General features: G+C 28.2%; 1 protein-coding gene across 1 annotated transcript in view; it reads right to left on the bottom strand.

Moving 5' to 3' along the window:
* Window positions 1-12839: 12839 nt before the first annotated feature.
* LOC105179927 (peroxisome biogenesis protein 1-like) overlaps window positions 12840-13357 on the bottom strand; it is a 1158-nt gene continuing 640 nt past the window's right edge. The window contains exon 2 of the mRNA XM_011103583.1: window positions 12840-12881. Coding sequence (XP_011101885.1) covers window positions 12878-12881 — 4 coding nt within the window. The 3' untranslated portion in view covers window positions 12840-12877. The remainder of the gene's footprint in view (window positions 12882-13357) is intronic.

The following is a 13357-nucleotide window of genomic DNA, read 5'->3' as shown; positions in this document are numbered from 1 at the left end:
AAGATTAAAATAAAACTTGCGTCTTAAATTAAATATGCAAGATTAAAATAGAATTCACGCTTTAAATTAAATATCTTGATAAATTACATCATTGATAGATTTATTCCTATTTGTACGATCATCATTTCAATATTAGAGATATTATATTTATCTATTTTAGAAAGATATACGCATATATTTATCTATTTTATCAAATTCAAAATCACACTTTTAGAAAATCAAAATGACATATTATAGAACGTTTTTCATAATTTATTAACGTTTTTGAGTAGTATAACCATGCCAAATTAAAATATCCACATAAATCAAGTATGCTATTGCTACTAGTGCTATTTATTAAAGTTTCAATGCACCTATAAATAGATATGTATAAAGGGGATATAATTTGACAAATTAACAGTGAATTTTGTTCTACCAAGAAATATTTTAATCTATTTTTAGCTTAAAAAACAAATTCAAACAAACACAAATTTCAAAATATATTTATTTATTTTTATTTTTTTCTTTCAATCTCCACAAACACTCCAAAAAAGAATCCAAGAATATGTAACAGTCCATTTAATTTAGACTTTATTTTTCCTAATTGACCTCATTACATATATATGAAAGATTTAATTCAAACAATTGAATTTTTTATTCTTTTTATTTATCTAACTAAAAAAGAAGATAAATAAATTAAGTAACTGTACAATTGAATTAAAAGCATAAAAAGATAGAAAATTCTAAATAAATATAGCTATGATAAGTTACAACTCTTTTACAATAATTATTTTGATCCTCTCAAACTTAAAAAATAACTAGTTAACAAAATATACACAATATATACTTTTTAAGGGGAAAAAAATAATCTCAAAATGAAAATAGTTCTACAGAACTTAGAGTGTGTCATTATTATTGCCTAAATAAAATTTTTAGTTTGAAATAAATAAAATGAGAATGATCGCGAAAATTGAAATATGATGATGGAGTTAAAATTTTTACATCTATCAATTTATATAAATTATGTAAGATGTTTAATTTAGGGTGCAAAATCCATTTCTAACTTTACATTTTATTTTTAAACCAATTATTATTAGTTTTACAAATAGCTAATAAAAAAACAGAGGATATTTTAATCATACAATCAAACGTCAGTTATACTCAATCCGTATAGATAAATTAAACTGGTATAATTATACAATCACTCAAAAAATTTAATAAATTAACTTTATAGTATCGTTTCAATAACATATTTCTAATCATCATTATTCAAAGTTTTCAATCCATATCTATCATAAATAACTTCAAACTATTTTGCAAAATCCAATTAAAGGTCCACTTATAATATGATACAAATAATATTAAACATTGTCACATATATGTTACGTCATTCTTTATATTTCTGATGCACTCATAATTTGATACAAATAAACAATTGTCACATATGTCATATGTCATTTTTTTGTATTATTATTTTCTTTCATATATAAATAATATGTACACCTTATTTAACCCTTTAGTTGTCTTGTGTCATAGCGATAATTTGTTCATTTATTTTTATTAAAATGACCATCTTTACATAAAAGACATATTTTAATACACATGTAATATTAATTAAATAAGCTTAATAAATAAACAAAGCACTAAACCTTTACGCATGAAAGAAAGTTAAGTCAACTTTTTATGATTTAATTTTTCAATATCAATTAATCTTGTAATAAGTGTAAGAGCTAAAATTAAATAATAAATATATCAGAGGATATTTTAACCATTTAATATTATGACAATCAAAATTTAATTATCATACAAGATGGAACCTTAATAAATAGCACTAGCAACGGTGGTATACTGAATCCACATAAATAATGGTATGGTTATACTACTAAAAAATATTAATAAGTTATAAAAAGGTATTTATAGTACGTCATTTTGATTGGCTAAACAAAAGTCTTAGTTTTTGAATTCAATAGAAAAAATAACTATATGCTAATGTCTAAAAATATGATTAAATCTATCAATGATATAATCTAATTAAAATATTTAATTTAATTTGCGAACTCCATTTTAACCCTGTATTTTAGTAATATGTGATACTTTCATGGTGACCTAAAACATACAAAATAATTTAACTTCAAATAATTATAGAATTTTCACCAAACACTAACCGTACAAATCAAATTTATCAACTTTAAAATAGCCATTATATACTAAATTTATCGAACATTAACAGTACATACCCATAAATAATAGAAACAATATGCTAAATAATTCAAATTTTATAAGGAAGCTTTATGCATAATATTCTCTCACTAATTTTATAATTTTTACAAAATAGAACTTTTTCAAGTGATTAGAACTTATTATTTTGTCATGTTCATTTACTTCATTAATTAGTGACAAAATACATAAAGAAATAATTATTTATTATTATGTTGCTAAATAGTTCAAATTTTATCAGGAAACTTTATGCACGATATTCTATCACTAATTTTATAATTTTTACAAAATAGAACTTTTTCAAGTGATTAGAACTTATTATTTTGGCATGTTCATTTCCTTCATTAATTAGTGACAAAATACATAAAAAAAAATAATTATTTATTATTATGTTACTAAAATTGGTAGTGATGTTTTAATTAATAATTAATTATAGTGGAAGTGTTGTGATTAATTATAAATAATATAAAATATATAATTATTATTTCAAAAAAATAAAATTTAATAACTTATTAACCACACATAATATTATATATTTTGATCCACCAATAAATATGAATACATATAAAAGGGATATAATTTGACAAATCAACAGAGAATCTTATCAATGATATAATCTAACTAAAATATTTAATTTAATTTGCGAACTCCATTTTAACCCTATATTTTAGTAATATGTGATACTTTCATGGTGACCTAAAACATACAAAATAATTTAACTTAAAATAATTATAGAATTTTAACCAAACACTAACCGTACAAATCAAATTTATCAACTTTAAAATAGACATTATATACTAAATTTATCAAACACTAACAATACATACCCATAAATAATAGAAACAATATGCTAAATAGTTCAAATTTTATCAAGAAACTTTATACACGATATTCTCTCACTAATTTTATAATTTTTACAAAATAGAACTTTTTCAAGTGATTAGAACTTATTATTTTGGCATGTCCATTTCCTTCATTAATTAGTGACAAAATACATAAAGAAATAATTATTTATTATTATGTTACTAAAATTGGTATTGATGTTTCAATTATAATTAATTATAGTGGAAGTGATGTGATTAATATAAATAATATAAAATATATAATTATTATTTCAAAAAAATAAAATTTAATAACTTATTTACAACACATAATATTATATATTTTGATCCACCAATAAATATAAATACATATAAAAGGGATATAATTTGATAAATCAACAGAGAATGAAACAATATGCTAAATAGTTCAAATTTTATCAGGAAACTTTATGCACGATATTCTCTCACTAATTTTATAATTTTTACAAAATAAAACTTTTTCAAGTGATTAGAACTTATTATTTTGGCATGTTCATTTCCTTCATTAATTAGTGACAAAATACATAAAGAAATAATTATTTATTATTATGTTACTAAAATTGGTAGTGATGTTTTAATTAATAATTAATTATAGTGGAAGTGATGCGATTAATTATAAATAATATAAAATATATAATTATTATTTCAAAAAAATAAAATTTAATAACTTATTTACAGCACATAATATTATATATTTTGATCCACCAATAAATATAAATACATATAAAAGGGATATAATTTGACAAATCAACAGAGAATCTTATCAATGATATAATCTAACTAAAATATTTAATTTAATTTGCGAACTCCATTTTAACCCTATATTTTAGTAATATGTGATACTTTCATGGTGACCTAAAACATACAAATCTCTCACTAATTTTATAATTTTTACAAAATTAGAACTTATTATTTTGGCATGTTCATTTCCTTCATTAATTAGTGAAAAAATACATAAAGAAATAATTATTTATTATTATGTTACTAAAATTGGTAGTGATGTTTTAATTAATAATTAACTAAAATTGGTAGTGATGTTTTAATTAATAATTAATTATAGTGGAAGTGATGTGATTAATTATAAATAATGTGATTTATAAAATATATAATTATTATTTCAAAAAAATAAAATTTAATAATTTATTTACAATACATAATTATATATATTTTGATCCATCAACAAATATAAATACATATAAAGGAGATATAATTTGACAAATGAACAGAGAATCTTATCAATGATATAATCTAACTAAAATATTTAATTTAATTTGCGAACTCCATTTTAACCCTGTATCTAACTAAAATATTTAATTTAATTTGCGAACTCCATTTTAACCCTGTATTTTAGTAATATGTGATACTTACATGGTGACCTAAAACATACAAAATGATTTAACTTATAATAATTATAGAATTTTAACTAAACACTAACCGTACAAATCAAATTTATCAACTTTAAAATAGACATTATACACAAATATCAAACACTAACAGTACATACACCATAAATAATAGAAACAATATGCTAAATAGTTCAAATTTTATCAGGAAACTTTATACACTGTATTCTCTCACTAATATTGTAATCTTTACAAAGAATATCACTAATTTTATAATCTTTACAAAATAGAACTTTTTCAAGTGATTAGAACTTATTATCTTGGCACGTTCATTTCCTTCATTAATTAGTGACAAAATACATAAAGAAATAATTATTTATTATTATGTTACTTTAATTGGTAATGATGTTTTAATTAATAATTAATTATAGTGGAAGTGATGTGATTAATTATAAATAATATGATTTATAAAATATGTAATTATTATTTCAAAAAATAAAATTTAATAACTTATTTACAACACATATAATTATATATATTTTGATCCACCAACAAATATAAATACATATAAAGGGGATATAATTTGACAAATCAACAGAGAATCTTATCCCTCCTAAAAATATCTTAAGTTACCTCAAAAAATAAATAAAACTCTTGTTTTTTCTCTCTATCTCTACAACACAAAACAAAACACTAAAAAATGAATTCAAATACATGTAAGAGTCCTTTCAATTTAGACTTTATTTTCACTAATTGACCTTGTTACATACATATAAAAGGTTAATTCAAACAATTGAATTTTTTATTATTTCTATTTAACTAAATAAAAGAGAAGATAAATAAACCGAAAAATTGTTAAATTGTACATAAAAAACAAAAATTTTAAATAAATATAGCTACAGTAAGTTATAACCCAATAAAATGATTATTCTAATCTCCTCATGCTTAATAAATAACCAGATAACAAAACGTACCCAATACATTTTAATTAAATGAAAGGAAGCAAATAATCTCAAAATGAAAGGAGTCCTACAATACTGATAGGACATCACTATTATTGCCTAAATAAAGTTCTTAATTTAAAATAAATAAAGTGAAAATGACCATAAAAATACATTTTCCGAATATGATGATGGAGTTAAATTTTTTAAATCTATCAATTATATAAATTAAGCAAGACATTTAATCCATGGGTGATTAGTCTTTCAGCTATTCAACAAAAACATATCCAATTTCAAAAGAAAGATAAAAAGAGGATATTTTAACCACACAATCGAAAGTCAATTATATACTCAATCCGTGTGGATAAATTAAATTGAGTCAATTATATACTCAATCCGTGTGGATAAATTAAATTGTTATAATTATACTATTACTCAAAAATATTAAGAAACTATACAAACTTCGTGCTATCGTTTATAGAACATATGAACATTAAAAAATAATCAATCTTCAAAGTTTTTCCATATCAGTCATAAATAACTTCAAAAATTCAATGAAAAATCCGTACATATACAAATAAGATTAAATAATTGTCACACACCGGATGTCATTCTTTTTGTTTCTAATGCACTCATAGTATGATATAAATAAGTTGAAACAATTGTCATATATATCAGATGTCATTCTTTTTCGTATTATTATTTTCTTTCATATATCAACAAATTATTTCTACGTCTTATTTTATTCCATCTTGTTGTCTACAATCATAGAAACAAGTATTCATCAATTTGTTCATTTATTTATATGCAAAATGACAGCTTTTTTGTAGAAAAATATATTTTATGCACATGTAATTAATTAAATAAGCTTAGACAATTAAATAAAAGCACTAGAACTTTGCACGTGAAAGAAAATTTAAATATTTAGTGAACATTTTATTATTTAATTTTTTAATATCAATTAATCTTGTAATAAGAGTAAGACTGATTAAATAATAAAACTATCAAAAGATATTTTAACCACTGACAATCAAAAGTTAATACAATTCAGAATGAAACCTTAATAAAGAGCATTAACAACAATAGCATACTCGATTGAAATTTGGCTTAAAGTACGCCACCAAGACCTAGATAAAGTTATTAATTTTGAATTTAAAATGAGAATAATCGTACTTTCAAACATGATTATTTCAATTATATAATTTAGCCAAGATATTTAATTTAAGGAGCGAACTCCATTTTAATCCTACATTTTATTAAAATACGATGCTTCCATGATGACCTAAAACATATGAAATTGTCTAACTTAAATTAAATTTAACAATTATATCAAAATACATATAAGAATTTTAACCAAGCACTAACCATACAATGCAAGTTTATCAATGTTAAAATAGACATTACATACTAAATTATGTATCTTGATAAGCACATATACTCACAAATAATAGAACTAATAAACTAAATAATTCAAATTTTATGGGAAAAATTAAATGAAAAAAATAAGGTAAAAAGGCTTAAATATGATAAAATATACAATCATAACTAAAATTAACAACAAAAAAAGCAATATTTAAGATTTTGTGAAAGAATAAAAAAACTAATGGTAACCTTGAGCCAAGTATGATTGATGCAATAGTTTAAGATTTAAAACTTGACTCTTTAATTTCAATAACTATAAGTTAATTATGGACAACAGACCACCACCACTAGTGATGAGGTCATGCTTTTTGTTAAACAAACCAAACCAAGTCCAAAAGAGTATTTTTAATCTTTGGATAATCGAAGCATATACCTTAAGCACCATGAGGGTTGCTTCCAAAGTAAGGTCCCTCCATTGACGACGTCTTTAAAACATTTGATTTAAACAAAAATGAACCTAAATTCTTATGCAGGAAGGAAAGGCTAGCAAGTAACATAGAAATAAACAGCAACGCAACAAACCCAAATATGACTGCCATTTGTCTATTATTTCTTATCAAGCAAAAAAAGTCACCTCTGGACCTTACGTTTTTCTTTTTATATCTATTCTGGACCCTGATCCAATTTAACAATCTTAACAACTATGCAAGTCAAACATCCCTCTTAAAAATATTACTTTAACGTTTTTTATTGGTAAATGGTTATTCACCTTTGTTCCCCATTCTGAGAGCAACCAACACATCGAGAAAAAAAAGTATATAATCTAATCAAAATGAGCTGCATAGTAATCATAACAATCATTGAGGAACTACTACTCAAGATAAGTCAAGATAAGTATCAAAAATAGCCAAAATCTTGCCACAAATAAAAAATGCTAACCTTGAATCCACCATTTGGTGCCAATACATTTCCATGAAAAACTTCAATTCCTGTTTGGTTACATTTAAATCACTAATCTGCACCAATAAAAAGTAGGGGCTGATCCCCTTCACACAAGTTTCTACAATATGGCTTTAAAACTAACGCATAGCATTAAGCAAAATCCATAACACATCGTACTAGAACAACAAAGTATATGCAAATGGAAACAAATAAAATATAACCAAACCTTCCGTCAGCCAAAAGCAACTACTCTTCCCCTTTCATCTTCCCCTTATTGATCTAAATAAAGCAGTAAATTTCTGTACTTACATCTTACTTTTTATTAAACATTTTATCAAACAGATACCAACTTGGAGGCCACATTTAGCTCATGCTATGTGATTGGGGAAAGAATAGGTGCAATAATATGGATATATTCTACCACAAGCAATTAAGTAAAACTAGAAGTCCGCATAATTAAAGTGAAGACAAAAAGCGACTCTCTTGGAATACTAGTGGACGAGAGATCAAGCGGTATACGAGAGAGAGAGACAGAGAGAGATAAGTAAGCGAGGACATACTTTGTCAGCTTTAATGTTGCATCTTCTCTCTTCATTTTTCTCTTTAGATTTCAAATCATCCGATGGATTAGGTTGGTCTTAGCAACTGCAACTCAACAACGTAGTCCTATCATTGTACAAACAGCATGATGCTTACAAAGATGTACTAGAATTTGCTGCAAAAAGAGAAATGATAAGTACACAAGATCCAAAGACTAATTTCATCCTCACACGCCAAGCACAAAGAGGTCATGTATTTATAACATGACACCCGAACAACTTACCACAAAAGATCGCAACACATCAAATGTATGGTATGAGCTAGTAACTGTCTCCGCATCTCGTACAAGAATCTTCTTCGTCTTCAGTTCCTTGACTACAATAAGTCAATAAAAAGTGCCATTAAATTAATCATATCCTTTAGTGGTTTAAAGCTTTAAAAGACAAGTCCTTGATTGCTCAACACTCAAAAGAGTTAATATTCAAAAAGTATGCCCAAGAAAACAACAATTTAGGACACACAATGCAAAACAGCGGCAGGACTAAGCATTGCATTGCATGGTATTGTCCAACAGCCACATACCTAGAATTTCTTACGGACTCTTGACTAAGCATACCTGCTTGTTTCTATTTTCTAATGATCAATGGAAAAATTTATAAAATGTTAATCCAAATAACTCAAAGGAGCCGAGAGATACTTATCCTCCCGTCAAATCATCATTTTCTAGGCATCTTATATGTCTAAATCCAATAACAATGGGAAAAGTTTTTGTATTTTCTGTTTATCCGCATGATTTATCTCCCCAAACAGACCATCACTAGTGCTACAAGTATTACATGATTTTGACAACATAAAGTTCGTGCTACGCTAACTCCTCTTCTAGTGTACTAATAGGAGGTGGTGTTCCTCAATCTAAAAAAGCAATAGAATCAAATTGTTGGGCATCCCTATTTTACATTCCCAGGTTTTACACTGCAACTCTCTTTTCGTTCTCAGAGATGCCACCCTCCATGTCAATTCTGTATTAGTGGCAGCACAAATGATGCAACAAATATTGGTTATCTCTTGTGCACTCTAAAATGTGAAACCCCACTTGCAAAATAGGAGGAATGTATAGCTTCAATATCAGTGTGTAGTAGCATCTACGCCGAGAAACATAATGGATTCATCTCACCAGGTTCCTATAATCAAGTGAAAGAGTGCATACTAGTGTATAATGTTAACAATAATGTTATCTATCAAAGTAGCAAAGCTAATTCAAAACAAAATTCACATGTGCTTCAACATCCCACAAATTAACAAAACACCCATCATTGTTTAGCCTAGTTTCTAAAATTCAGTCAATGTCTAGCAAACGCTTAGTCTATATAACAGATGGTAATGCATCTCATAATATTATACGACATCAACATGCTTCCCACATATCAAAGGTGAAAATTAGACTCCAAACAAATTAACCTGACACCAACCATCTGTTCAGAGATCCAACATGCAACACTGAGCTTTGCATCCATCCTTGCAGTGCAATGCTATGTCCACTTTGCCTCTTAACCTATTGTGGAAATCAACAATTAACATGACTTAGTTGAAGAAGGCAAATTAGTCTCAGTTCTGTCAGAGATCAATCTCCATTCTTGCTTTGCTTTGAGAAACAAACTGCTTAAAACGCTTCTGGTCAGTCAATTGAACATCTTGAAGAACACGGTTGACCTACAGTTGATAATTTGAACAACCGAATCAATCAACTTCAGCTGCTTCTGATAAATTTGAGAAGGAAAGCAACAGTTGAGGACAAAATCATGTTGTCCCATTGAGCTTGACAGTTGGTTTCGTAAGAAAATGACAAAACCTACCATTTAATTCAATAAAAGACCAAAACTAGAACACAAGGCAACAAAACAAAACGAGACACATAGGGGACCAAGCCCTGACCAACATAAGATGTTAACTCATCAGTTTGTCCCCTTTCTTAAACCTTCTAATATATAGAGAAGTGCACCATGCTTAAAAAGAACATGAACTAAAGGAATGAATATAAATATGCACACATGTACCTGTAAAAAAACTACCAATACACTTTTCAGTTAAGCCATGACCCACACCTTGGGTCATGGCTTAGTCACAATAGACTATACAAACTATTTATGTAAAGAATTGGTTTGCAAGCACCACCACTTTTCAACCTACCTATGCAGTATAACAAAGAAATCTTACACAAATTTCATTCAAACATCACGATAACAAAGTTATAACCCTCCACCAACTTGAAAAGATACAATGGTGAGGTTCGAAATTCGCATGTAATTAAATTACAAAAAAAAAATACCAGAATTACCAGGGTAAATAAATCTTCAACACGTCCTGACAGAGCTTTGCCTCACCCTCGAACAATTATATGGCTGCAGGGCTCCTCCTTCCCTCGAACTGATGGTGTGACAGGATATAGTGATATCCCACCAGCTTTTCTTCCTTAATTGGTTCAGTTGTACAAAATCCAAATATTTAGTACCCATCTCCAGCAATGACTGGCTGTTGACACCGCATGCCATATCAATTTAATGTTTGATTTGATGATGAAAGTTACCATGAAACTAGTAAAGCCAACAGAAAACAAAACCAATTATCTTCAGTATATCACATGAGTTCCATTTCTTGGAAACTAAATTTTCATTGCAAGACTGGTAACAACCTGAAGTTTCAACAATTATACTCCAAGGGTAAGCGTAAGGTTACAAAATTATAGTCCAATACTAAACTGAGGCTGGAGGAGCTCACTTCAACCCCTGCAACCAACAAGAACATAGCCCAGACCACTCTCCAGCAGGATTTTTCTCACAGGAGAAGCAGGGGTTCCCAACATTAAATGGTAAAGAAAACCCAGGGATTGCTCAATCTCCAAATATAGAGGTGCTTCAAAGAGAAATCCTAACTGGTTTGGAGAACAGTTTCTCAGAGCCAACTCTTGATTCCTCAGCAACTGAATTTGCTTGCATGGGAAAGCATGGTTAATGTAAGGCAACACAAGCTTCAAATTAAGAGCTAATTGCATAATCCAGAGGAACATCTTCCTCTTCACTAGCTCCATGACCCTACAAATTTTGTAAATTGACAATCATGGATTCTTTTACTAATCGATAAAATATTAAATTTGGTAGCACAACTTCATCATTAAGATGTACCTACTATACTTCTTCCAAAACTGCACATTCATGTACAAAACTATCAATAAGTTTTAAAATTCAAACTGAATCAATAAGTTACCCTTAAACTCAGTAATCCATCGAAACGTACCACATATATTCGCTTGATTTCTCAATAACGGTGCTCAAACAGTTTGTCCCGGGTTGGGATTCCACCATTAACCAAAGACGACCGCATGAGGACATTGGTCTCGACCCCGAACCCGAATTGGCTCTGCCGTCTTTTGCCATTACTTAGTGTTTTTTGTCGATCTTTCATCTACAAAGGTCATTGAAGATTTACTATATAATTCAGCAAATAGTCGGCCAATCCAATATTTGCGTATTTAAATATGTATTATCAAGGATGACTAGTTTCTTATATTAAGTGATGTATGAATTTGTTGTGCAACTTTAATTATTTGCATCTAAACTCAGAAAACCCCAAAAAGGGAAAGGCATCAAGGAAAAATGCGGACCAAGTATACATCATTAACATACTCTTAAGTTACATCACAAGATTTCTCAAATAATATAACCACAAGAGCTACATGCATGTAATATTCAAGTTAAGAGACTAATGCATCAATGCCAGAAAATATAATGCGGCCTCCCCAACCTATCTAACAATGAAAGAACATAGCTTTCCGATCATAAAAGTTCTAGGATCACTACTGCACAAAACTGTTATCAGTACCATACCTAAAAGGGGTTGACCCCCTTGACACAAGTTCTACGCAAAAGGTTATCTCTCCGTTACCTCAATAAAAATATATTTACGCATTGCATTCTCGTTTTCCTGGCTTTAAAACTAAAGCATAGCATTAAGCAAAAGCCATAAGACATCCTTCCAGAATAGCCAAGTATATGCAAATGGGAATGAGTAAAATATAACCAAAGCTTCTGTCAGCCAAATAAACCAAATATTTGCATTCACAGTATATGCTAATAATTTTTTTAATTTCATGATGGTGATTGATTGTTGTAGTGGTGATGGTGATGGCGGTAGTGAGGTGCTCTTCAAAGTGTCAGTGTTGGACAATGGAGGATAAATCTTAGAGAAACCAGACATCAAATTGGTTTAAATTCGAGTTGCTTACTTCAGATACAAAATGTTACAGCACAACACACAATCTCCAGTTGACAGTTTCAACAACCGAATCAATCAATCTCCAGCAGTTTCTAAGAAATTTAATAAGGAAAACGACAGTTGAGGACCAAAGCATGTTTCCCAATCGAGCTTTGACAGTTAGTTTCATTAGAGAATAACACAACCTACCATTCAATTCAATAAGACCAAAACTAGAACACAAGGCAACAGTACAAAACAAGAACACATAGAGGACCACGCCCTGACAAGCATAAGATGTTAACTTATTAGTTTGTCCCCTTTCTTAAACCTTCCCTCGAACTGATGGTGTGAAAGGATATACTGATATCCCACCAGCTTTTCTTCCAATTAATTGGTTCAGTTGTACAAAATTCAAATCTTTAGTACCCATCTCCAGCAATGACTAGCTGTTGACACAACATATCATATCAATTTAATGTTAGATTTGATGATGAGAGTTACCATTAAACTACTAAAGCCAACAGAAAACAAAACCAATTATCTTCAGTATATCACATGAGGTTCCATTTCTTGAAAACTAAATCTCCATTACAAGACTGGTAACAACCTTAAGTTTCTACAATTATACTCCAAGAGAGGGGGTAAGGTTACAAAATTAGACATGTCCGTAACAATGGCATTCTAAGCACAAAAAAAACAAATTAATATCCCTGGGTTTCTTTCTTCAAATATTACAGCATAAAGATTTCAAAGCTGTTGTGGTTTTTTCTTAAGTATGTACACTTTCTTCATACTAAAACAAATGGACATTGGTAGCCTTCAGACATTATGCTTTATTCAGCCATTGATGGATGTTTGTGTATACTCACGCTATAGACTAATAACAAAAAGATGTGGGATTAACACATTTTGCTCCGTTCAA

The sequence above is a fragment of the Sesamum indicum genome, unplaced genomic scaffold (assembly GCF_000512975.1).
Source record: "Sesamum indicum cultivar Zhongzhi No. 13 unplaced genomic scaffold, S_indicum_v1.0 scaffold00241, whole genome shotgun sequence".
Lineage (NCBI taxonomy): Eukaryota > Viridiplantae > Streptophyta > Magnoliopsida > Lamiales > Pedaliaceae > Sesamum > Sesamum indicum.
This window is presented reverse-complemented; position numbering and strand designations above follow the sequence as displayed.